Source organism: Zea mays, chromosome 4, assembly GCF_902167145.1.
Source record: "Zea mays cultivar B73 chromosome 4, Zm-B73-REFERENCE-NAM-5.0, whole genome shotgun sequence".
NCBI lineage: Eukaryota > Viridiplantae > Streptophyta > Magnoliopsida > Poales > Poaceae > Zea > Zea mays.
This window is the reverse complement of record NC_050099.1, coordinates 66,493,261-66,513,292: the sequence shown is the minus strand read 5'-3', so window position 1 is coordinate 66,513,292 and position 20,032 is coordinate 66,493,261. Positions and strand designations below refer to the sequence as shown.

The 20,032-nt window shown below is 44.8% G+C and overlaps 1 protein-coding gene across 1 annotated transcript; it reads right to left on the bottom strand.

The window, feature by feature from the left end:
• Positions 1-13,079: 13,079 nt before the first annotated feature.
• LOC100283052 (water channel) lies at positions 13,080-19,190 on the bottom strand. Its single transcript, NM_001155954.1, is given in 5 exon segments — positions 13,080-13,468; positions 14,265-14,698; positions 14,799-14,934; positions 18,018-18,430; positions 18,802-19,190. Coding segments are annotated over 5 exon segments (1,218 nt in total). The 5' UTR covers positions 18,958-19,190; the 3' UTR covers positions 13,080-13,389.
• Positions 19,191-20,032: the final 842 nt, after the last annotated feature.

Below are 20,032 nucleotides of genomic sequence, written 5' to 3'. Positions count from 1 at the left end.
CCTAGAGGGGGGTGAATAGGTGATCCTGTAGAAATCAAATACTTGTAGCCACAAAAACTTGGTTAAGAGTTAGTGCAATAGGACCAAGTGGCTAAGAACCGAGCTTTTGTGAAACACAATGGTCACAAGAAAGACAACAAAAAAGACACAGTGATTTATCCCGTGGTTCGGCCAAGTATAACACTTGCCTACTCCACGTTGTGGCGTCCCAATGGACGAGGGTTGCACTCAACCCCTTTCAAGTGATCCAATGATCAACTTGAATACCACTGTGTTTTTCTTCCTTATACTTTCTCCCGTTTGCGAGGAATCTCCACAACTTGGAGCCTCTAGCCCTTACAATTGATGATCACAAAGAAGCACGGAAGTAAGGGAGGGGAGAGCAACACACACAAGACTCAAAACAAGAGCACAATCACGCACACAAGCCACAACTTGAGCTCACAACACAACTCGAGGAGTTCTCTACTCAAATGGGGCTCAAGTCACTATCTCAAAGAATCGAATGCGTGAGAATGGAGTCTTGGTGCTTAGGAATGATCAAGGAATGCTTGGGTGACTCCTCCATGCGCCTAGGGGTCTCTTTTATAGCCCCAAGGCAGCTAGGAGCCGTTGGAACCCAACAAGGAAGGCAATTCTTGCCTTCTGTCGGGTGGCGCACCGGACAGTCCGGTGCACCACTGAACAGCCACTGTAGCATGTCCGGTGCGGATCTCCTTCCATTCCTGGCGCAGCCGACCGTTTGATCTTCGGGCTGGTTAGCGCACCGGACACTGTCCGGTGCCCCCTGCCGACCGTTGGAGCGGGCCACGCGTCGCCCACGGTTTTGGCGGCCGACCGTTGCGCTGGCGGCCGTTGGCTCACCGGACAGTCCGGTGCGCCACCGGATAGTCCGATGAATTATAGTCGTACGCCGCCAAAAACTCCCGAGAGCAGCCAGTTCGCCGGAGACCAGTCTGGCGCACCAGACACTGTCCGGTGCACCACCGGACAGTCCGTTGTGCCAGACTGTGCTGAGTCTTGGCTGCTTTGAGCCAAGTTCTTCTCTTCTTTTCTTTTCTTTGATTCTAGCACTTAGACAAATATATTAGTACACAAAAACCAATGTACTAAGTCTAGAATCATACCTTATTGTTGATTTGCACTTCATTCATCATTTGGCATACAATAACACTTAGAGAATATGTGTTGGCACTTAATCACCAAAACAATATAGAAATGGCCCAAGGCACATTTCCCTTTCAATCTCCCCCTTTTTGGTGATTTATGCCAACATATCAAAAAACAACAAATAGAAGTGCAACATCAATGCAATTTAGAACAAAAATAGTCTTTGACAAGATTTGACATATTTGGATCGTTCTTTGCCACCACTTGGTTTGTTTTTGCAAATCAAATTCATTTTCCTATCTCAAAGTCAAACACACTTGTTTGGGCACTAAAAGAGATAATCCAAGAGGAAAAATGATTAAGAGCCAAAAACTCCCCTTTTTCCCATAATCAAACATTCTCCCCACAAGAGACCAAATTTTGATAGTAAGAGGATTTTGGACAAATCAAAAGTTCTACTCTACTCTTTTTAAACTTTTCACAAGTGGTAGCTGATCCATTTGCTTTAGCCTTATTTTCTCCCCCTTTGGCATGAAGCACCAAAACGGGATCATTCTTGGCCCTTTAACCCCATTGCCTCACCAAAATTGTCAATTAAGAGCAAAAAGGCAATAAGAGAATAGATATGAACTTGGAGGGAATTACCCTCACATCGGAGTGCAGTGGAAGTCTTGCATGGTCCAAGTTCACCTTTCCCTTTCAATTCACTCTTGAGACTAAATCAAGTAAACTCAAACACATGGTTCGTCTCAAGGGGTCAAGTTGTAGCACATCTCCCCCTAAATATGTGCATCACTCACACATGGACTTGTGAGGTCCGGGGATTTCTTGCACAACTTGAGCACCATAAATAAGCAGTAAATCATATAAATGCATAAGGTAACATGATCAAAGGCATAAAACACATGTATGCTATAGATCAATCCAAGTTACGCGAATCTAAGACATTTAGCTCACTACGTAGCCTGCAAAAGGTCTTCTCATCTAAAGGCTTGGTAAAGATATCGGCTAGCTGGTTCTCGGTGCTAACATAAAACACTTCGATATCTCCCTTTTGCTGGTGGTTTCTCAAAAAGTGATGCCGGATGTCTATGTGCTTAGTGCGGCTGTGTTCGACAGGATTATCCGTCATGCGGATTGCACTCTCATTGTCACATAGGAGTGGGACTTTGCTCAGATTGTAGCCAAAGTCTCGGAGGGTTTGCCTCATCCAAAGTAGTTACACGCAACAATGTCCTGCGGCAACATACTCGGCCTCAGCGGTGGATAGGGCAACAGAGGTTTGTTTCTTAGAACTCCAAGACACTAGGGACCTTCCTAGGAATTGGCACGTCCATGATGTACTCTTCCTATCAACCTTGCATCCAGCATAATCGGAGTCTGAGTATCCAATCAAGTCAAAGGTAGACCCCTTTGGATACCAGATCTCGAAGCAAGGCGTAGCAACTAAATATCTAAGAATCTGCTTAACGGCCACAAGGTGACACTCCCTTGGATCGGATTGAAATCTAGCACACATGCATACGCTAAGCATAATATCCGGTCTACTAGCACATAAATAAAGTAAAGACCCTATCATAGACCGGTATGCCTTTTGATCAACGGACTTACCTCCTTTGTTGAGGTCGACATGTCCGTCGGTTCCCATTGGCGTCTTTGCGGGCTTGGCGTCCTTCATCCCAAACCGCTTGAGAAGATCTTGTGTATACTTCGTTTGTGAAATGAAGGTGCCGTCCTTGAGTTGCTTTACTTGGAACCCGAGGAAGTAGTTCAACTCACCCATCACCGACATCTCAAATTTCTGTGTCATCACCCTGCTAAACTCCTCACAAGACTTTTGGTTAGTAGAACCAAATATTATGTCATCGACATAAATTTGGCACACGAATAGGTCACCATCACAGGTCTTAGTCAAAAGAGTTGGATCGGCTTTCCCAACCTTGAAAGCATTGGCAATTAGGAAATCTCTAAGGCATTCATACCATGCTCTTGGGGCTTGCTTAAGTCCATAGAGCGCCTTAGAGAGCTTACACACATGGTCGGGGTACCGTTCATCCTCAAAGACAGGGGGTTGCTCCACGTACACCTCCTCTTTGATTGGCCCGTTGAGAAAAGCGCTCTTTACATCCATTTGGAACAACCTGAAAGAGTGGTAAGCGGCATAGGCTAATAGAATGAGAATAGACTCTAGCCTAGCCACAGGAGCAAAAGTCTCCTCGAAATCAAAACCTGCAACTTGGGCATAACCTTTTGCCACAAGTCGAGCCTTGTTCCTTGTCACCACCCCATGCTCGTCTTGCTTGTTGCAGAACACCCACTTGGTTCCTACAACGTTTTGCTTGGGACGTGGCTCCAGGCTCCAAACTTCATTCCTCTTGAAGTTGTTGAGCTCTTCCTGCATGGCCAACACCCAGTCCGGATCTTGCAAGGCCTCTTCTACCCTGAAAGGCTCAATAGAAGAGACAAACGAGTAATGCTCACAGAAGTTAGCTAGTCTTGAGCGAGTAGTTACTCCCTTGCTTATATCACCCAGAATCTGGTCGATGGGATGATTCCTTTGAATCGTCGCTCGGATTTGAGTTGGAGGGGCCTGTGGTGCCTCTTCCTCCATAACTTGATCATCTTGTGCTCCCCCTTTATCACACGCCTCTTCTTGATGAACTTGTTCATCTTCTTGAGTTGGGGGATGCACCATCGTTGAGGAAGAAGGTTGATCTCGCTCTTTGTTGTTCCTATGGTCGCACATCTCCAATCGCCATGGTGCGAATTGCGTCCGTTGGAACATCATCTTCATCTACATCATCAAGATCAACTTGCTATCTTGGAGAGCCATTAGTTTCATCAAATACAACGTCGCTAGAGACTTCAACCAAACCCGATGATTTGTTGAAGACTCTATACGCCTTTGTATTTGAGTCATAACCTAGCAAAAACCCTTCTACAGCTTTGGGAGCAAATTTGGAATTTCTACCTTTCTTTACTAGAATATAACATTTACTCCCAAATACATGAAAGTACGAAACGTTGGGTTTGTTACTGGTTAGAAGTTCATACGAGGTCTTCTTGAGGAGGCGATGAAGGTAGACCCGGTTTATGGCGTGGCAGGCTGTGTTCATAGCTTCCGACCAAAACCGCTTGGGCGTCTTGAATTCTCCAAGCATCGTCCTTGCCATGTCTATAAGCGTCCTGTTCTTCCTCTCTACCACACCGTTTTGTTGTGGTGTGTAGGGAGTGGAGAACTCGTGCTTGATTCCTTCCTCCTCAAGGTACTCCTCCACTTGTAGGTTCTTGAATTCGGACCCGTTGTCGCTTCTTATCGTTTTCACCTTGAGCTCAAATTCATTTTGAGCTCTGCTTAGAAAGCGCTTTAGGGTCCCTTGGGTTTCTGATTTATCCTGCAGAAAGAATACCCAAGTGAAGCGGGAAAAATCATCAACAATAATAAGACCATACTTACTTCCCCCGATGCTGAGATAGGTGACGGGTCCGAAGAGGTCCATATGAAGTAGCTCCAGAGGTCTTGACGTGGTCATCACATTCTTGCTGTGATGAGTACTTCCACCTGTTTACCTGCTTGACAAGCTGCACAAGGTCTATATTTTTCGAACGATACATTGGTTAGACCTAACACATGTTCTCCCTTTAGAAGTTTATGAAGGTTCTTCATCCCAACATGTGCTAGACGGCGATGCCACAGCCAGCCCATGCTAGTCTTAGCAATTAAGCATGCATCTAGATCGGCCTCCTCCTTCGAAAAATCAACTAAATAGAGTTTGTCATCTAGTACACCCTTAAAAGCTAATGAACCATCACTCCTTCTAAAGACAGATACATCTACATTTGCAAACAAACAATTGTAGCCCATGTGGCACAATTGACTAACTGACAGGAGATTATAGCCTAGCGACTCTACTAAAAATACATTAGAGATAGAGTGATCATTTGTGATGGCTATCTCGCCCAAGCCTTTGACCTTGCCTTGGTTCCCATCTCCAAAGATAATCGTATCCTAGGAATCCTTGTTCTTGACGTAGGAGGTGAACGTTTTTTTCTCCCCCGTCATGTGGTTTGTGCATCCGCTGTCGATAATCCAGCTTGAGCCCCCGGATGCATAAACCTGCAAGACAATTTACGCTTGGGTTTTAGATACCCAACTCTTGCTGGGTCCTACAAGGTTAGTCACAATATCCTTTGGAACCCAAATGCAAGTCTTGTCTCCCTTGCATTTGGCCCCCAACTTCCTAGCAACTACTTTCTTATTTTTACATGAAAGTACAAAATTAGTGTTGCAGGCATGAAAAACAGTAGCAGATTCATTTTGCATTTTCCTAGGCACATGATGAATAACATTTCCCTTCCTAGGCCTACTTCTACCATGCACAAAAGTAGAACTTGAAGCAATCATAGCATGTGAATCAAAAGCATTATAACTCCTATTATAATGAGAACTTCTAGAAAATTTTCTATCATTATACATGAAAGCATGTTTCTTTAGATTACCACTAGCCATAGGGGCTTTCCCTTTTTCCTTGATGGGAATGGGAGCCCTTTGGCATGTTAAGTTCTTGGCTTCCTTTCGAAAGCCAAGTCCATCCTTAATGGAGGGATGTCTACCAATGGTGTAGGCATCCCTAGCAAATTTTAACTTATCAAAATCAACCTTGCAAGTCTTAAGTTGAGCATTAAGACTTGCAACTTCATCATTTAATTTAGTAATGGATGCAAGATGTTCATTACAAGCATTAATATCAAAATCCTTGCACCTATTACAAATTATAACATGTTCCACACATGAACTAGATTTATTAGCTACTTCTAACTTAGCATTTAAATCATCATTATCATTCTTTAAACTAGAAATAGACTCATGGCAAGCAGAATTTTCAGAAGATAAAATTTCATTCCTCTTAGTTTCTAAAGCAAGAGATTTTTGTACACTAACAAATTTATCATGCTCTTCATACAAAATGTCTTCTTGTTTCTCTAAAAGTCTATCCTTTTCATTTAAAGCATCAATTAACTCATTAATTTTATCTACTTGTGATCTATCTAAACCCTCAAATAATTCAGTATAGTCTACTTCATCATCACTAGATTCATCATCGCTTGAAGTAGTATACTTAGGGGTTTCACGAACGCTTACCTTTTTCTCCTTTGCCATGAGGTAGGTGTGGCGTTCGTTGGGGAAGAGAGAAGACTTGTTGAAGGCCGAGGCAGCAAGTCCTTCGTCGTCGGAGTCGGAAGACGAGCAGTCCGAGTCCCATTCCTTTCCGATGGGTGTCTCGCCCTTTGCCTTCCTATAGCTCTTCTTCTTCTCTTTCTTCCCACCCTTTCCTTGTTTCTGGTCACTAGAGTTGTCGGGACAATTTGCTATAAAATGATCAGTCTTACCGCACTTGAAGCAGGAGCGCTTTCCCTTTGCTTTGTTCTTGTTAGGGTACTCCTTGTGTCCTTTCAATACGGTCTTGAAACGCTTGATGATTAGGGCCATCTCATCCTCGTTCAGCCCGGCCGCCTCAACTTGTGCCAGTTTGCTAGGTAGCGCCTCTCTGCTGCTTGTTGCTTTGAGAGCAACGGGTTGAGGCTCGTAGACGGGTAGAGGGCCATTGAGAGCATCGTCAACGTATCGTGCTTCCTTCACCATCATCCGCCCGCTTACAAACTTCCCAAGAATCTACTTGGGAGTCATCTTTGTGTACCTAGGATTCTCACGGATTAAGTTCACAAGATGAGGGTCAATGACAGTAAAAGACCTGAGCATAATTCGGACAACGTCGTGGTCGGTCCATCTTGTGCTTCCATAGCTCCTGATTTTGTTGACCAGGGTCTTGAGCCTGTTGTACGTTTGCGTTGGCTCCTCTCCCCTGATCATGGCAAACCTTCCTAGCTCGCCTTCCACCAACTCCATTTTGGTGATCATGGTGGCGTCGTTTCCTTCATGCGATATCTTGAGGGTGTCCCATATTTGCTTGGTGTTGTCCAAGCCTCTCACCTTGTTGTACTCGTCCCTGCACAAGGATGCTAGCAAAATAGTGGTAGCTTGTGCATTCTTATGGATTTGCTCATTGATAAACATAGGGTTATCGGTACTATTGAATTGCATTCCATTTTCTACTACCTCCCATATCCTAGGATGGAGAGAAAATAAGTGACTACGCATTTTGTGACTCCAAAAAACGTAGTCCTCTCCATCAAAGTGAGGGGGTTTACCAAGAGGAATGGAGATCAAATGAGCATTGGAATTATAAGGAATACGAGAATAATCAAATGAAAAATTCGAATTAACCGGTTTCCTTTTCTCGTCTTCATCATCTCTTGGGGAAGAAGAAGACTCGTCGTTGTCGTAGTAGACGATCTTCTTGATGCGCCTCTTCTTCTTCTCGTCCTTCTTCTTATGACTCGAGCCAGAGTTAGTGGGCTTGTCATCCCTTGGCTCATTGAAGATGGACTCCTCCTTATCGTTGACCACCATCTCCTTTCCCTTAGGATCCATATCTTTGGGCGATTAGTCCCTTTCGTGAAGAGAATGGCTCCGATACCAATTGAGAGCACCTAGAGGGGGTGAATAGGTGATCCTGTAGAAATCAAATACTTGTAGCCACAAAAACTTGGTTAAGAGTTAGTGCAATAGGACCAAGTGGCTAAGAACCGAGCTTTTGTGAAACACAATGGTCACAAGAAAGACAACACAAAAGACACAGTGATTTATCCTGTGGTTCGGCCAAGTATAACACTTGCCTACTCCATGTTGTGGCGTCCCAATGGACCGGGTTGCACTCAACCCCTTTCAAGTGATCCAATGATCAACTTGAATATCATTGTGTTTTTCTTCCTTATACTTTCTCCCGTTTGCGAGGAATCTCCACAACTTGGAGCATCTCGCCCTTACAATTGATGATCACAAAGAAGCACGAAAGTAAGGGAGGGGAGACCAACACACACAAGACTCAAAACAAGAGCACAATCACGCACACAAGCCACAACTTGAGCTCACAACACAACTCGAGGAGCTCTCTACTCAAATGGGGCTCAAGTCACTATCTCAAAGAATCGAATGCGTGAGAATGGAGTCATGGTGCTTAGGAATGATCAAGGAATGCTTGGGTGACTCCTCCATGTGCCTAGGGGTCTCTTTTATAGCCCCAAGGCATCTAGGAGCCGTTGGAACCCAACAAGGAAGGCAATTCTTGCCTTGTGTCGGGTGGCGCACCGGACAGTCCGGTGCACCACCGGACAGCCACTGTAGCATGTCTGGTGCGGATCTCCTTCCATTCCTGGCGCAGCCAACCGTTGGATCTTCGGGCTGGTTGGCGCACCGGACACTGTCCGGTGCCCCCTGCTGACCGTTGGAGCGGGCCACGCGTCGCTCGCGGATTTGGCGGCCGACCGTTGCGCTGGCGGCCGTTGGCTCACCGAACAGTCCGGTGCACCACCGGACAGTCTAGTGAATTATAGCCGTACACCGCCAAAAACTCCCAAGAGCAGCCAGTTCGCCGGAGACCAGTCTGGCGCACCGGACACTGTCTGGTGCACCACCGGACAGTCCGGTGTGCCAGACTGTGCTGAGTCTTGGCTGCTTCGAGCCAAGTTCTTCTCTTCTTTTCTTTTCTTTGATTCTAGCACTTAGACAAATATATTAGTACACAAAAACCAATGTACTAAGTCTAGAATCATACCTTATTGTTGATTTGCACTTCATTCATCATTTGGCATACAATAACACTTAGAGAATATGTGTTGGCACTTAATCACCAAAACAATATAGAAATGGCCCAAGGCACATTTCCCTTTCACGATCTCCTCCGTGCGCGCACCTTCTCTCGCTGTCCCGCGGGCCCCGCTCGTCAGCTCGGCCGCTCGTTCGCTCCCCGCTCTCGATGACCTGTGGGTCCCGTCGGTCGGACCAGTCCCCCCTGAACCGCCCGCGCATGACCAGCGCGTCGCCCTGGACTCCGTGCCCACGACGCACGCCGAGGTCGCGCCCGTCCCCACCCCGGCCTTTTTCTAACTGCCCAGTGCCCACTCGCCCTCCTCTTCCCTCACTCGCGCACTCACAGCCCTCGGCACTCGCCTCGCACCGCGCGCGCACCTAGGGAGTTCCACTGTCGTTCGCCGTGGTCCGCCGCCCATTCTGTGGCCGTCGTTGAGTCTCTGCCGCGCCCGCTGCCTCGGTGAGCTACACCTCTTCGCCAGCAGCGGGGACATCTTCCGGTTTGCCCCTAACCCCTCTGGTTCGCCCGGTCCGCGCTCACCGGCGTTCTCCCCGTGCAGCCGAAGTCCCACCGCCGTCGACCTGAGGCCTCCCTGCGCCCCCGTCGTTGCTCAAGCGTTCCTGAGTCTCCACTCAAGGTCAGCAACCCTCACATGCCCTTATTTCCCTAGTTACTGCTCTGTTGTCCGCGTAATTACTTGCCGGAGCGAGTCCGCGCCGCCGTTGAGTCGCTCTATCGCGGTCTGCGCCCTCGGGTGCCTCTGCGCCGGTGTCGTGCCCACGGCTGGGTCCGCCGAGTCGCCCCGATCCTGCCTAAGCCCTTTCCTAGTGCCCCAGACCCTCGTCGTGGTCGTGCCCTCGCCTCCGGCGAAACTTCGGAACAAAGTCGGGCGCCGCCACCGTGAACCGGTCAGCAACCCAGCCCGAGCTCGCCATTAGATCTCAGGCGTCCATCTGGGATCTGACGGCCTAGCTTTTATTTAACCCGACCCGACCTCAACTGTCTGATTCAGATTCGACCGCTCGGATCCGCCCCCCTCACCCGCACCCTGCAGCTGGGCCCGGCCAGTCAGTCCTACCTCAGGTCGCTGACGCCCCCCGGCCCGCCTATCAGCACTCGTCGCGCATTCGCACGCGCTCGTTTGCGGGATTTGATCTTGGTCGTTCGTTCGTGATCGTGCGGTCGAGATGGCCTGATACCCCTTCACGTGTTATTTTGTTAAAGAAACCCCCAGCTTTTTAGTAATCAACCCATCGTCCCTCTGTTTCGCGCGTAGGCCCCTGTAATCTTGTAGACAGACCCCTGACCATTTAATTAATCACAGATTTAGGCCTAATTTTGTATTTTAAACTTCAAAACTTGTTTATTTCATATCTTTTGCATATGAACTCCAAATTGAGTGATTTGAATTGCAAAATGTTCATAGGATTATTCTGTGTCCAAATAAATTATGATCATTCACTATCTGTACACTTTAATTTTATACCTAGACTATAGGTTAGTATATGTAATAGTTACTTTATTAAATAGGATAAAAAAGGAAACCCTAATGGTACTTAGGTGTTTAACCTCGTGAGATTAATAATATGTCATGTATGAATTTACCCCTGGTATAATTTTGTGTCTCACTAAAATTAGTGGAACTAAATTATGTAATCCATGGAGATAGATAATATTTAGGGAATCACAAATCTCTAAGTATACTAGTTCACCCTAGCACCTAGGTTTACCTTTTGTGTTTATACTGCTCTATCAAACTTGTGTTCACTTGATTGCATATGTTTGGTGTATTGTTCCTTTGTCTTTATCCAAATGTATTGAATGCACGATCACTTTGTTTAGACAACGAGCAGCCCGTGGTTCCTGAGTGTGTTGCTGAAGACCTTCCTGAGCAACAATCTGGTGAAGGCAAGTGTCCTCTGACCTATTATGTCCTACATACTTTATAAGTCACCGTCTCGCATTACTGTATTGAAACCTAAGGATTGACTAGTCTATATTTACCTTATCCTTGTTTACCTTTTGGATTATCATGGTTAGCTTTATGCCATTGCTTTACCTCAATCAACGAACATGATGTGAATATTTATGATACAATGATGTTATCCCGACGATGATCTTGTGATACTTTAGGGGACTCAGGCTGTTTCCTAAGTACCTCTCCATAAGGATCTGTTCGTTGAGTGACCACCCAGGATAACAGTACAACCATGAGGGTAGAATGGGACGGCCTTAGCTGATTAATTAGAGGAACTTGAGGTGTAGTTGGCTTCATCGTAAGGCCATCAATGGGGTCCGGGCACAGTACTTGCTCTACCGAGGCTGGTTGCTGAGGTTCTTTCGATTTGGTTTTGTTAGTCACCCTTCCTGTGGGGAGAAGTACTGTGTTTATCAAACTGTAGAAACCTAACGGACGACTATGACCTCTGGGGAATCTTTGTAAAGGCTACTTAGTGAGACCCTGCCAGGTCACCTTGGTAGTGATCCATGGAGACTCATGATCTCCGGGCAGAACGGGAATCATGACTCGTGGGTAAAGTGTGGGACCTCTGCAGAGTGTTAGAAATTGGTATACCAGCCGCGCTCATGGTTAAGAGCAGCCTTGGGATCCTCTTTGATTAGAAGAACTTTGGATACTTTTATGATGATGCTTAATGATGTTGGTTATAATTATGAACTCTAGTATTTCCTCTTGGAGGGAGTACTTTTGGGTAATAACTGAGTTTATTACTAAAACTTGGCTATACTGTTTAGAAATAAATATTTGACCAACTAAAAGTAACAGCTTAACCTTAACTCCACATACAGCTAGTCCACTTTAGCCAAACGGGACATTTGCTGAGTGCGTTGATGTGTACTCACCCTTGCTTTAAAAACCACCTCACCCTAGGTTGTCCCCACTGTATTCAGTGCTTAGGAGGAGATGCAGGCAACATGGAGGAATTTGAGGAGTTCCAGGACTACGACGAGTTATAGTTACGTTAGTGGCAAACCCCCAGTCAGCTGCTTGTGAAGGCCTTTTCTGCTACGTTTCGTATTTCGCACTTTAATAATATTAATGACTATGCTATGTTAAAGACTCTGTGGATGTCTTGGACATCTTGATGTAATAATGTACTACTTCCGCTATTTACTTTGAGCAATGTGTGATGATGTCCAATTATGTAATCGCTGTGTACGTGAGTTTCTGATCCTGGCATGTACATGGTTCGCATTCGGTTTGCCTTTCAAAACCGGGTGTGACAAAGCAAGGTTGGGAGTTGATGAGAAGATTCTCTCCTGATCCCCACGGGGAGCAGAGTGAAGAAGTGATTCTCTCCTTATCTCCACCTAAATCAGTTGGTATTTTGATTGTTTGGTCGGATGGAAGTGATTCTCTTCAAAGAAGTTGAAGCTCTCCTAAACGGCCCCTTCTAGCCTCAGAGTATTTTCAAGAGTCTTTATAAATTTCACTCTCTAAATTATTATCAGAGTCATTTACATAAAAACAATTTTCTATATCTTTTTAATCTTTAACAACCTTTCTGTCTTATTTCCACTCTATAGAGTCATTCACGTTTTCTATGTTTGGCTAGCGAGAAATCCAGAATAGAATATGGCTATATTCGATAGACATTTAGATAGGCTATTGGATGATTTTTTTTTAAAAAAAATTATATTTATATAGACTAGGAAGAATATAGAAAACCTTTTCAAATTGCTCTTAGAAAGGGTTAGTTAATGGACTAGCTAATTATTAGCTAAACCTCTCAAATATCCATTAGTTGTTAGTTACTTCAACTTAAGTAAAAACTTATTAGTTAGCTAACAATTAGCCCTAAATGTTTGGAACATATCCTAATCAATCACATAGAGAAAAATATATTGCAGAATCCCCAAGTCAAGGAAGCAGGAGCCAGCATGTTGCCATTCCTTTTCCTGCACGTTGCAATCGGTGGCGGTACATTGCCCGTTACATGCAAATTACCTAAACCCACTCACCTCACGCTTGCATACAGTAATCAGTAAATCGCGTATGACATGCAAATCACTTCTCAAGAAGCGAATGGGAAAGCGAAACGTGTGGTAATTTTTTTAGAACAAAGAGAGTACCATGTAATTTCTAATACAAATTGAGACTAATACAAGTATGCAGCCGCTCTCAAAGCTTCTGTTCCTGATGCACGAAAATCACTTTCCGTGCGGAGAACTTTAAAAATTTCATGCGTATCATGAAGACATTAGTCCAGCTTTGTTTTCCGAAACAACAACTTATGGTTGATAAAATGTACAGTTTCTCATTTTTTTTCTGAAATAAACCGTCTATCCAGACTGACTAACGACAACGCAGCAAAAAAAGGGAAAAAATGTGAATATCACACAAACAGAGCAAATGTTAAACACAAAAAGAAAAGGAAAGGAAAAGCCTCGAAGCAATCACACATGCAATGCGAACAGCCTAACTGCCCAGGGTCATTGTTGCGCCTGCAAGGAGCAAACCTGATGACACGATGTTAGTGCCTGATGTAGAGATGTTTCTATAATTGTAGAAGCATCAAATGGTAAAATGTAGCTAACACGTCTTCTCTCAGAGATACTGCTCATATATTCTCGCTTGGTTTTCTTCCCACCATAACCTGGCATGCATCTCACTGAATCTCTCCCGGCTGCACAAAGAATAGCCATAAAACAGTAAGTTCTCTAACCATACCAAAAAAAAGGGAGAGGTTCTTGATTTTATAATCAACCAATGTGTTTTTAAAGGTAAGCTAAAATCTGATGAATAAGGTAAAACAAAAATCTATTCATACCATACATTGTTGATACCAGTTTAGTTTGCAAATGGAGTAGCAATATCTTTGTCCAGGCCCTCAATGTGCACCATAACAATTCCACTATTCACAAACCCACTAAGACCAGCCTATCCAAAAACCATGACCATAAGGCTGTGCGCAACGCAGCCCCCTTGGCATCCCCCTCCCCTTGCATGGGGGCTGTAGAGGGCACTCCACAGCCGCAGCGGTGCCCCCTACAGCGTCCCCTACGCGCCGGCCCCCTTCTCTCTCCCCCTAGATCTAGCGTGTCACTGTTCATCATCCTAAACACTGTGCTATGGGTTCACGAGTAATTGTTAGTAGATAAAAAATTGATAGTTGATATAGAAAATGATATTTTATAATTGTAGTGGGGTATAGGGGAATATTTAGCTCTAGTTTGGGTAATCTAGTATTGATCTCAATCCACTTGTATTGAAGTGGATTAGAGTGTAACTTAAACTAATTTACACCCTAATCCACCTCAACACATGTGGATTGGGCCCAATACTAGAGTACCCAAACAAAGCCTTAAGGGGAACCGCTGCGGGAGATGAAAAAATAGAGGAAAAAATAGGGGAAAAAGTGATATAGGGGGAAAAAATTTAGGGGTAACGGTTGCGGATAGCCTAAGCAGAAAACAGCAAACCTGAATCTGACGCGGCGTAGTTCTCTGATGCTACCAGGCAAAGCTCGAATAGTAATATACACGCCAGGCTCGTCCTCTTCTACCCATTCCCTCTCTTCGTCACTTGCGTTGCTGACAGAGGCTGAAAGTTCGCCCGATCCATCGACCTCTTCAGGAGATGAGCTTGTCCTCACTGATGCACCAATAGACGTCTCTGTCTTCGCACCACTGATGCTTGATAACTCAGGCGTCGATGCCAGTTCAACTGGATCACAGAACTGGTGCCCAAGGTAGCGGTCTTTGCGGTAAACGTTGCGAAAATGACTGGATTGGTGCTGAGGACAATCCGAAGATGAATAGCCTATGGCTTCACTGCCTTTTAGTGGTCTGGGTGAAGTACGTAGCAATTGCCCCTTGTTAAGCGGTGCTGTAGCTGGGGTATCGTCTTTGGAGATCTGCGTGAAGTGCAAGCCATGACACAGCAGGGAACAACATAAGAAGGCACGCTGCAAATAATCAGAACATCTTGACAGGTGATACAAAAGGGCTCTTTACCTCACTGTCAGACCTTGGAATGCTTGGCAGAGGATCAACTTGACTGTTAGACTTCTGAACGTTGTAAAGCTCCATGACCTTCTCGTAATTTTCAGTCCACCATCTTTGTGCTTGCCATTTGTTGAACATTTCACGGCTATTATGCATTAGTCCATGCATGAAGGAACACAACAGAAACTGGTAAGTTGTCATTGTCATACAGAAAACACTTAGTTTGTACTTTCGTCACCTGAAACAAGAAGCAAGCATATAGTAAAGTAAATAGCAAAGAAGAGGCAGGACCCAGGGCCGGTCCTGAGGTTTTATAGACCCGGGGCAAAACAAAAAATTGGGGCCCTTTAAAACTGTATATATATTTTTTACTTTCTTCTAAGTACATAAGCAAAATTTTGAAAGTTAAAAGTCTATAATATATCAAAATAACTTCAAATCTTTGTACATATTACTTCAAAAAAATTCTAACATTTCTTGATGCGAAGTCATTGATAATAGTGTTATTATCAACCTCGTCTAATAATTTTTCTCAATACATAAAGTAGCCAATTCGTTGAGACGATCTTGAGACATCGTTGACCTTAAATAGTTCTTCAACAATTTTAACTTTGAAAAGCTTATCTTAGCCGATGCCACAGTCACGTCACAGGCACAGTAAATAATATTCGATAAGTGATTGAAATATTTGGATACGAATCTATTTGCCGAACATATTAAAAAATCTCCATAGAAGACATTAGTCTTTCAGGGCACGAGGCCGGTGGCCAGCAACAGGTCGTCAGGCCGATGTCGATCGTCGGCCAGCCAGACGGACGAAACCAAGGTGGTGGCAGCACAACGATTAAAATTCTAGACACAATTTTAGTAAGTTAAATAATTGAAAAATAGGACCATTGTAACTTTAGCAGGTCAGACCTAATACCTAAGACTATATATACATGTACACTACTTGAAGGGCCCTTCCAAAATCGGGGGCCCGGTGCGGCCGCTCCAGTTGCCCCCCTCCAGGTCCGGCCCTGGCAGGACCATACTGGACCAACAGTAGATAAACTTGTCGGACTCCTTATTTTGTCCCTACATCATCGAATTTATGCAAGCTAAGTCTTACCTAGAGCAGCAACATATTTTTTGTTTATATTGAACCATACTGAGCAAGTGAGCATTTTCGTTTATATTGGACCATGCTAGAATGCTCATATACAGATATACCCATCAATTCCTACAAATTATATGAACTATGAAAAGAACTGAATTACTAAACAACTTGCTCTCCAAGCTAAGAATTAGAATCTCCTGTTGGCAAACAGCTAAAAAATGTTATCTTTACCAGTGCTCAGATTTGCACAATATATGCTCACTTCGCAATTAGTTAAACTATAATTACTGATACTTCTATATGAATTCTAAAAACTATCCATATATTCCTTTATATAATACGCATAACAACACGTGGGGTATCATCTAGCAAGATTCTTGATACTGAAATACATTCCAATCTGAAAAAAGTTACTTAACCATTTCAGAAGTTCAGAATATCACAATGAATTTCACAAGTATCTTTTTTTCCTTGGTAGTGTGTATGTACCAAGTTTCTAGGAGTCATTTACAGGACTTACATGAAAGCCAGCACTACTTCAAATAAAATAGCCAAAGAAGTGCAGCCGATTCAATTATATAGGTTGGTTGGCTCCCCGTGTAAACAGGGGTGGAGGGACCCCATTAGAATAATGAGATACCAAAGCAAGGCTACCCTTTCTTTATTACAAAAGGACAATGAACGAACACAACCACTTGCAATTTTTGTCCTTTAATTTTGTTCCATTAGGAATACTAAATGGTGGTCCTCTACTGTCTTAACCTAAATCTCATCATAGAGCAGGAAGAAAAAAGCTAGTCTGAAATGTATGGCATGGACCCAGAGAAGCCCGAACGTGCAAGTTTGGCTTCAGAGCTATTCTACCTAGTAGAGTTTGAAATGTAAGTGACATTTAATTGCTACTCTGATGAATAACTTAGAAGTACAAATCTATTAGCTTTCTAGCAGACAGATCCAGATATTGTCCTGTTGCAGCATGTGAGTGACCTAGATGCTCTTTGTAGGAATCATGCCCATAGAACCATGTAGTTCAAATGTACAGTGTACCATTTGAAGAATGGAAGTTTTGTCAGAAACCAACACATGATGTTTTGAGAAATATGAGATCGCATAATAAATTTCCGTGAGGTTTTTAACTCATCTGTTCAAGCTTCAAGCCATATTGTACAGACACTAATCTGATGGCGAAACATCTTCAATGTCCCTTCTTGGTGGCAGAGACAAGTAGAATATTTTTTTCTTTGGAATAAAAATACACAAATAACATGCCTAGAAAACAGAGATGTTGGAATTGCAGGACTGCAGCTCATGCACGGAAGTAGCAGGTGTTGAGATTCTCACACAGTTCCCCCCAAATTAGAAATCTATTGTGCATTGTTCAAAAAATTCCTTGTAATTCTAACTCATGTGATCATATGAGCACCCAAAGCAATGTCATTTATGTATTGTTGAGGACAGTGATGAATCAGAGGTTCTACTGGACTAGTTGAAAGATACATATGTCTTTATCCCTTCCTACTCCATTTTATTCTTAGTGGATAATCTCCTTTTCTTTTTCCTCCTTACAATTCCGAACCCCTCATGAAAGCAAAGGTGGAAAAGATCAAAAGGAACAAAACAACAACCGCAAAAAGCTAAGATAAAGCATATACTTGTCTCATTAACCTAAAAAGACTAAACCAATACTCAACCAAAGGTTCCTTGGAACGACAAATTTAGATAGTAGCAAGATCAAAGTTTAAATTTCCCACGGAAGATTAGACACTTAATTTTTTTGGACCAATATCTTACTCATTTTGCGTCCTCAGTTCCCACATGGATACTTACGAAATAATCATAGAACTCAGGAACAGAAGGAACAAACCAAATGAATTATATATGTTTCCTTAAATAAAGGAAGCAGTATGAACAAAATCCTGCATTGCAGATAAACATGTCTTTTCTGATTGCTTGGGCAATGGAGTAGGGGAAGACCACACCATCCAACGGAAGTAAACTAAAAATCTGAACCAAATTTACGGAATTTTAAGCACTAATACCTGTTGCGAGTACCAACTACCAACCAAGTTCTGCTTCTACCTATGAAGCAATGAAGCAAATGTTTGGCACAAATGAGAGCAAGACCTCACCTGAATCGGATGCGCTTCAGACCATTGCCGCCCCGCGGCAGCGAGAGGAAGGTGATGAGCACCCCGGGCTCCACCTGGGCGACCCACTCCTTCTCCTCATCCTCCTCGCTGCTGCCAGTCGCCGTTCCCTCTTCATCGTCCCCTTCCTCGTCGTCGGCGAGGAAGTCGGTGCGCGCGCTGACCGATGGCGTGATGTCACCGCTGGACATCGCGCCCCCCGTGCGCAGCCCCGGCGTGGATGCTGCGGAGCTGCCGGCGCGCTGGTACGCGCAGTGGAAGCGGTCGGACCCGGACTCCGCGTACGCGCCGTGGTAGTACGGTTGCTGCCGCCGCGACGCCGCCGGGGAGGACGAACCGGCGCAGGGCTTGCAGTGCCGGTACGCGCCCGATGCCTTCAGCGCCATGTCCTTGATCTGAAAACCCACGAAAATCTCCAATCAATCGTAGTGCCAAACCCACGCTTCACACCGTCGAAGCAAAGCATGCCGATTTTGGAGAAACCTGCGAAAAGCTTCTAAAACACATTGAGATTACCATTCCAACGCCTGAAAACCCCACAAAACATGCCGAATTCATACCGGTTTCTGATTCTCACAGAGTGACCAAGGCAAGGTACATTTGATCAGATACAGATACACACACACACAAAATGCCACTTCGTCTAAACCAACAGCGATTGCAACCCTGGTCCATTTGATGATCAGAGAATCACAAAGGCAACGAGAATAATCCCTGGATTTTACCCAAGGGGGAGCATTTCAAGAACTCAGGCACGGCAACCAACCTGGGCGGTGAGCACCCTGATGGCCTGCCTCGTGCCGGGCGTTGCCGCCGATTCGCCCCCGCCTCCGGCGTTGGCGCGGTCATCGTCGTCCGACGGCTCGCGCAGCGGCGGCGCGTCGCCCGGGAGCTGCTTGGAGCACGCGATGCACGTGAGCATCGCCTCTGGCGGACCTGGACCTGACGCAAGCGCGCGCCCCTCGGATCCCGCGACGGAGCCTGAGAGAGGGGATAGGACGGGAAGGCGCGGCGCGGGTTTATAACAGAGCGGGGAACTCGCGCCTCTGTGATAAGAGTCGAGCTCTCGAGCTGAGGGCGGTAATGGCGGATCAGGATCCGGCGTTTAGACAGAGTCGCGGTGTGGGGGAGATTATTGACATTACGGAACAATACACTACTGGGTTTCGACGAAACGGAATCATATGGACGGCTTCGACCTTTTAGAGGCGTAAACGATTGACGTAAGTTGATATGGGGATATGAGATAGTCATTTATTGTTGTGGACATCAATTAATGCTCTCCGTGCTCACGGCGTTAGGTATCGCTCGCTCTATCATGCTCACGCACTTCATCCTCTCTCTCCAGAAACCCTAGACGTCGCGTCCTATGAATGGACCGTTCTCCGATCGAAGTTGTGGGCGAGGCTGTTGACGCGGCTCATGCCGCTGCCGTTACGGCTTCGGAGGCGCGCTGCATGGCCATTATTGCGAGAAGGAGGACAGCACGGCGGTACAATACGCCACCATTGTTGTCGACAAGGTTGTACTATGAAGGTCTCAACCACTATGGTACATATTATGAAACTATTACACTCATATGTTTGTACGTCGTGTTCTTGTTGCTAGATTGGTCCATACTTTAATACTTAATACCCACATGATAGATTTAGGTCCTCTCTAAAACGAATAGGACAACATTTCTGGCATCTCTATGCAAGACGTCATTTTTTGCTGCCATGGATAGATTTATGAAACACACATATGCTTGTGATTTATGAAACACACATATGTCCTTTCTAACTTCTTCATCCGGTCTTTGTATAGGAAAATGTTGATTTCAAGTATCATGTTAGCATCAAGAATTCATTGTGATACGCTATTCAAGAGATGAGGAGGCAATCTACACTGCTACATTCGATTAATAAATTGTGTTCCACTATCCCAGAAGTAGATGGGAGCAAGATAGGAAAGGTTGTTGGCCATCTGGACCATGTGTGCAAGATGCTAGAGAATAC